This window comes from Rhincodon typus, chromosome 33 (assembly GCF_021869965.1).
Source record: "Rhincodon typus isolate 14 chromosome 33, sRhiTyp1.1, whole genome shotgun sequence".
NCBI lineage: Eukaryota > Metazoa > Chordata > Chondrichthyes > Orectolobiformes > Rhincodontidae > Rhincodon > Rhincodon typus.
Genome location: NC_063364.1, coordinates 3,674,351 through 3,680,683, shown reverse-complemented (window position 1 = coordinate 3,680,683; position 6,333 = coordinate 3,674,351). Strand labels below are relative to the sequence as shown.

The following is a 6,333-nucleotide window of genomic DNA, read 5'->3' as shown; positions in this document are numbered from 1 at the left end:
GCTGGATGAACACAGCAGGCCAAGCAGCATCAGAGGAGCAGGAAAGCTGACCTTCTTCAGAAAGTACTTTACTAACTGCTCCACCTGTCTTGTCACCTTCAATAATCTGCAAACATATCCCCCCAATTGAGGATTATACCCACTATGATATATTGTCTTTGAATGTTCTTCCTTTCAAAATGCGGATCTCTGCATTAAAACTCATCTGTAACTAGCTGCTCAGTCCACGAACTTCTCAGTTCTTTTGAAATTCCTTGTCACATTTATTATTCTTCAGGTTTGCGTTCACTGTATCTTTTCATTGGTACATACTGTTGCTTTTGTTTTGTGTGTTCAGCTTTTATAGCTTTGTCAACACAATATTTGAGTGTGTAAATGAAAGGCGTTACAATGATGGGTCAGAATCCCAAACTACTACAGGTGTTCTTAGCCTTTATTTCTAAAATGCGTTTTTAAGAGGATTGCTACAGAGATAAAATAACCATAGGTATAAATTCAGTGGCTGGCTGGCAAAACTTCTGTGTGGGACCAATGGGATGTAACAACTAATGGTAGCTGAGAAGCTTCAGACTGGATTGTGATCTCTTGTAACTACAAACAATGGCCTGAAAGTTTCCACTCAATAGAAAGCCTTTCCATGTGGATTATATCCAAGACACGATTTATGTTTTTCAAATTGAAGAATACACCAAGGACAGGGTTAAGACTTGTTTCTGCACTGGACTCTGGTGCCTTGAACTGCAAGGCATATGGGATACATGCTTCATTACTTAAGGCATCAAACAGAACAGCAGGGATGTTACAATGGAGTTGTACATAACATTAGTTAAGCCACAGCTGGAGTACCACGTGCAGTTCTGTTGCCACACTGTAGGAAGGACGTGTTTGTATTAGGGAGGGTGCACAGGAGATTCACCAGAACGTTGCCTGGGCTGAAGAGAGATTAGACAACTGGGGATGTTTTCCTTCCAATATAGAAGACAGAGGAGGTACTTGATTGAGTATACAATATTATGGGGGCCTAGATAAGGTAGACAGAAAGAATAATTTCCCCTCAGTAGAGGAATCAATAACCAGGGTGCATACATTTAGGATAAGAAATTTAAAGGGTAGCTCAGTGGTTAGCACTGCTGCCTCACAGTGCCTTGGATCTGGGTTTGATTTCAGCCTTGGGTGACTTTGCGAAGTTTGCACATTCTCCCCGCATCTGAGATAACAAGGCATAGAGCTGGATGAACACAGCAGGCCAGGCAGCATCAGAGGAGCAGGAAAGCTGACGTTTCGGGTCTGGCAGTTCCTACTAACTCCCTGCATCTGTGTGGATTTCCTTCCATAGTCCAAAGATGTGCAGGTTAGGTGGATTGGCTATGCTAAATTTCCCTCAGTGCCCAGGGATGTGCTGGCTACGTGGATCAGCCATGGGAAATGTTGGGATAGGTGGTTCAGTCTGGGTGGGACGATCTGCAGAGGGTGGTGTGGACTTAATGGGTAGAATGGCCTACTTCCACACTGTAGTGATTCTATGATTCTAAGTGGGAAGTTTAGAGGTGATTTGTGGCAAATGTTTCACAGCATGAAGATGTTGAAGAGGCTGGAACCACCACATTTGAGAAGTATTGAGATGAACACTTGAAATGCCAGAGCAAATAACGGTATGGGCAAAGTACTAGTAAATGGGACGAGAGTAGATAGGTGCTTCAGAACTGGTTTGACATAATGGATCAAAAATATCTCTTTCCGTGCCATAAGAACTCCATGACTAAGTTCTGATGATAGGTTACGGATCTGCTTTTCTTTCCACAAGTTTGCTGAGCATTTCCAACATTTTCTGCTATCTTACATAATGGATATTTAATGTGCTTTGGGACATCGGGAGATCGTGAAAGCTGCTGTATAAATGTAATAGTTTTCCTTTTTTGGTTGATAGACTCACATCCACATGTCCCTTTGTTAGTGCTGGGGTGACGCTGACCCCCGAGTGACCCGGAAGTGCTGGTTGGCCAGCCTGCCTAGCAGGAGAAGCTTCGCTGATGGCCGCCATTGTGTGCCCTACTCCAGTTCAACAGTGCCACAACGCTCCTCAATGTTAATTTCAGCCACTCACCCGTCGTTACTACACAGACCTCACCTGACAACCAGCTCTCGCCACGGCCGCCAATATGGGGCGATGCAACCGCTGACTATTGCTCAGTGCTATATCCCTACCCGCCCTAACCACGCCCAACACTATTAATCCCACCACGTCTAGACCCCGCCCACAACGTCGAAGGTCGGCCCATCCTTCCCTGCGTTGAAACACAGCCTGCGCCCCGCCCCTCCCGCTAAACCCCGCCCTCTTTTCATCCCAGAACGGGAGCCTTGTCTCACGATAAAAAGCCCCGGCCATTTCACCTGAGCACCGTCCCCATTCATCCCAGCAACGAACCGCTGACTGAACCACGCCCCCTTTCGCGCCCCACCCACCCACCGGCTTCGCCTAGACTCCGCCCACTCTGGTGCCGTCACGCCTCCACACCTCCGGCTTGTTTCCGGAATCTACATCCTCCACCTTGGCCCCGCCCATCCCGCTCGCGCCGGTTTCCTGGCAACCGTCTCCCATGCCGACCGCGGCCGGGGAGCAGGGAGATGAGGAGCATTCCTCGTCCTCCTCCTCCTCTCCCAACCCCACCCCTTCCCCTTCCCCCAGGATGAATGGCTTCTCGCTCGGTGAGCTGTGTTGGCTCTTCTGCTGCCCGCCTTGCCCGAGCCGGATCGCGGCCAAGTTGGCCTTCCTGCCGCCCGAGCCCACCTACACGGTGCTGACGGAAGAGTCGAGCAGCTTGTGCAGCCTGCACCTGTCGGAGCGTGCCGACTGGCAGTTCTCGGAGCGGGAGCTGGAGCTGCTCGAGGTGTTCTTCGTGCGCAGCGGGCGCGGCAACCGCCTGGCCTGCATGTTCGCCCGCTGCGTGCCCGACAGCCGCTATACGCTGCTCTTCTCCCATGGCAACGCTGTGGACCTGGGCCAGATGTGCAGCTTCTACATCGGCCTTGGCAACCGCATTAAGTGCAACATCTTCTCATATGACTACTCGGGTTACGGGGCCAGCAACGGGAAACCTTCCGAGAGAAACCTTTACTCGGACATTGAGGCGGCGTGGACAGCCCTCAGGACAAGGTCAGTGGAGCAGGGTCAGTACTGGAGGGTCCAACCTCCACCGACTGCAGTGTGCCACTCAAGAGACTGCGTCTCTGAATTCTTATCATATGCCCAGTGGGTTTAAGGAGACCTAAATTCCAGCAGATAATATTGATTAGTTCAGTGTAATTAAGCTTCCTTTCAGAAAAAGGTACAATACATGTGTCACTTCGTACATTTATTGGTATGTAGTAATCTGCAAGGAAGGAATGGGTGACTTTGGACCTATGGTACCCAAAGATGCATACCACTGAAACTTTCTCACCTCATGTCTTGCCTTGAAGTGGATTAGCTGCCATAATTAGGAACTCCGTTATGGTTGCACTGTGCAACTACCAAGATAGTAGAGTGATCTGGCTGATTTTTTTTTAAATTGGCATTTCCTATATCCCTTTGCAACTACAAATCAGGGAAGTAGTTTCCTGGCATTCTCCTCTTGAAGGTTGCAAGTTAAAATCCTACTCCATCTGGACACACCTTTGCAAACAGTACAGTGGGAGTAAAGTTAAAGATGTCATAATCCTAACAGACTATAGGCTACTCATTAGAGAGACGTGGCTGGTGATGGTTTAACCTGAGAGTTACCACATCGCAGGTGAGGGGAGAGGTTGAGGAGGAGTGTCTTTCATAGTAACTTCAGCTAGTGTGAGAATTGAACCCAAGTTGTTGTCATTACTCTGCATTGCAAACCAGCTATTCAGCCAACTGAGCTGAAAACAACAAATGCTGGAGATTGCAGCGGGTCAGACAGCATCCATGGACAGAGAGCAAGCTAACGTTTTGAGTCTAGATGACTCTTCATCAAAGCTGAAGTGAAGTGTGGAGGGGGCAGCATTTATGCTATAGTTTGGTGGTGTGGAGTTTGTTGGGATAATGGGTGTAGGGTGATAGTTTCTTATAGCTTATTATCATGTCCTCCCCTCCCACCATCCCAGGTACTGCCCTTTCAAGTCTGGTAGGAGACACACCATTGTTCTGCCATTCTCACATTCCAACCATTTAATCGGAAGGTTGGTCATTTTAACACAGCATCCTGCTCGCATGCCCACATGTCAGTCCTCAGCATGCTGTGGTGTTCCAGTGAATCACAACGCAACCTGGAGGAACAACAGCTCATCTTCAGACCTGGCACTTTACAGCCTTCTGGACTTAATGTTGAAATCAAAACTTTAAAGAGTGAATCATTTCTCCCCTTTTAGTTTATCATGTCCTCCAGCATTTGTTTTCAGTACAGATCCCAGCATCTGCAATAATTTGAGCTAACTGGTCCCCACCTTTCCTGGCCCCATCCCCGCCTCTTCGACCTGTTTGTTTCCTCTCCACCTATCCTCTCCTCTATCCCTCTTCTATCCGCCTCCCACTCTCTCCCTATTTATTTCAAAACCCCCTTCCCCTCCCCCTTTTCTGATGAAGGGTCTAGGCCCGAAACGTCAGCCTCTCTGCTCCTATGATGCTGCTTGGCCTGCTGTGTTCATCCAGCCCTGCACCTTGTTGTCCCACAGTGGGAGTGCTGCCTTGTCAAAAACTCCACTCTTTTTGTGTGAACCACAAGATGGTTATATTGGAATGTAAAAGATATTGAGCTTTAATTCAAGGAGAATAGTGTATTCTGGTCAACAAACTTTCCTCCAGCCCCATCAAAAACAGATTAACTGGTGATCTCTATTGTTTGCTGTTTCAGAAATGTGCTGCTGTGTTTGCCAACACAGTTTTAGGCCCTTATTAGAGCAATTAATTGATTATGAAGTGATTTGGATATCTTGAGTATAAAGGAATAGCGTTACAAGATTCAATAAAAGTGACTACATGATTGATGTGTTTTCTGAAGTGCTACTACTTGAATTATGTTGGGACTTTGCTCTACATGGTTTGTTTTCCTGAACTCCATATTTTGTACTCTTTTATATCCTCACTATCTTATGCCTGGATAGATTGTGATGTAACATTGTAGTACCTTGCTGAAAGCTTCATATTGGGATTCTTCCCAGCACTTGTCCGATGGTGAACAGCACAAAAGTGGAACATGATTAAACAACGTTACACTTGTGAAGGATATCTGTCCATTCTGTGGCAGACATACACTTTTTTGGCTGAGAATAATAGAGTTTTGCAGCACAAAAGATGGTCATTTGGTTCATTATTTATTTATTTATTCAAGGGATGTGGGTGTCACAGGCTGGCCAGCATTTATTGCACAGACCTGGTTGCCCTTGAGAAGATAATAATGATCTGTTGCCTTGAACTGCTGCAGTCCACTTGGTGTAGGGGCAGCCACAAAGCTGTTAGGGAGGGAGATCCAGTATTTTAATCCAGTGACAGTGAAGGAATAGTGATATATTCCCAAGCCAGAATGGTATGTGACTTATAGGGGAACTTTCAGTTCCCATGTATCTGCTGCCCTTATCCTTCCAGATGGTGTGCATTGTGGCTAAGTAGCTCTCCAACCTAATCCCACTTTCCAGGCTTTTGATCCATAACCTTGTAGTTTATTCTTTACAAGTGCACAATCAGGTACTTTTAAATCTTATTACAGTTTTTGCCTCTAAAACCCTTTCAATGGGTTCCAGATTTCCACCACTTCCTGGGTGACAGTTCCATCAAATCCATTCTATAGCTTCCTACCTCTTTTCGTAAATCCTTAGCAATAAACCCCTCAACCAAGAAGAATTGGGCCATCCTACTCATTCTATCCATATACCTTATTTTATTTTCTTCAACAAAGTCACCCTTCAGCCTCCATTGTTACAAAGAAAACAGTCTTAGTTTAACCAATTTTTCTTCATAACTAGAATTCTCCAGTCCAGGCAACATTCTTGTACATTTCCTCTGTACCGTTTCTAGTGCAATTACATCTTTTGTAAAGTGCACTGACCAGAACTACGCACACTTCTCCACCTCTGGTCTAACTAATGGTTTATACATATTCAGAATGATATCCCAGCTCTTGTACACTGTGCCTGTATCCTTTTCAACTACAAATCAGGGCAGTAGTTTATTATAGTAAACTATACCATATGCCTTCTTGACCACCTTATCCTTTGTGGCAACCTTCAGTGATCTGTAGATATGTTTTCTGCCACATTTCTCAGAATTCTAACATTTAGCATGTATTCACTTGCATTGTTAGCCTTCCCAAAGTGCATTACCTTTCACTTCTC

The 6,333-nt window shown here is 46.0% G+C and overlaps 1 protein-coding gene across 1 annotated transcript; it reads left to right on the top strand.

Moving 5' to 3' along the window:
- The first annotated feature begins 2,345 nt into the window (after positions 1-2,345).
- On the top strand, positions 2,346-3,303 carry LOC109915558 (alpha/beta hydrolase domain-containing protein 17C-like). The gene has a single exon (XM_048616063.1). It carries the CDS (start codon positions 2,598-2,600, stop codon positions 3,258-3,260), a length of 663 nt encoding a protein of 220 aa, XP_048472020.1. The 5' UTR covers positions 2,346-2,597; the 3' UTR covers positions 3,261-3,303.
- The last annotated feature ends 3,030 nt before the right edge of the window (positions 3,304-6,333 follow it).

What these genes read in the sequence shown, in the direction of transcription:
- LOC109915558 (XM_048616063.1), top strand. Translation starts at nt 2,598, where the DNA reads ATGCCGACCGCGGCCGGGGAGCAGGGAGATGAGGAGCATTCCTCGTCC.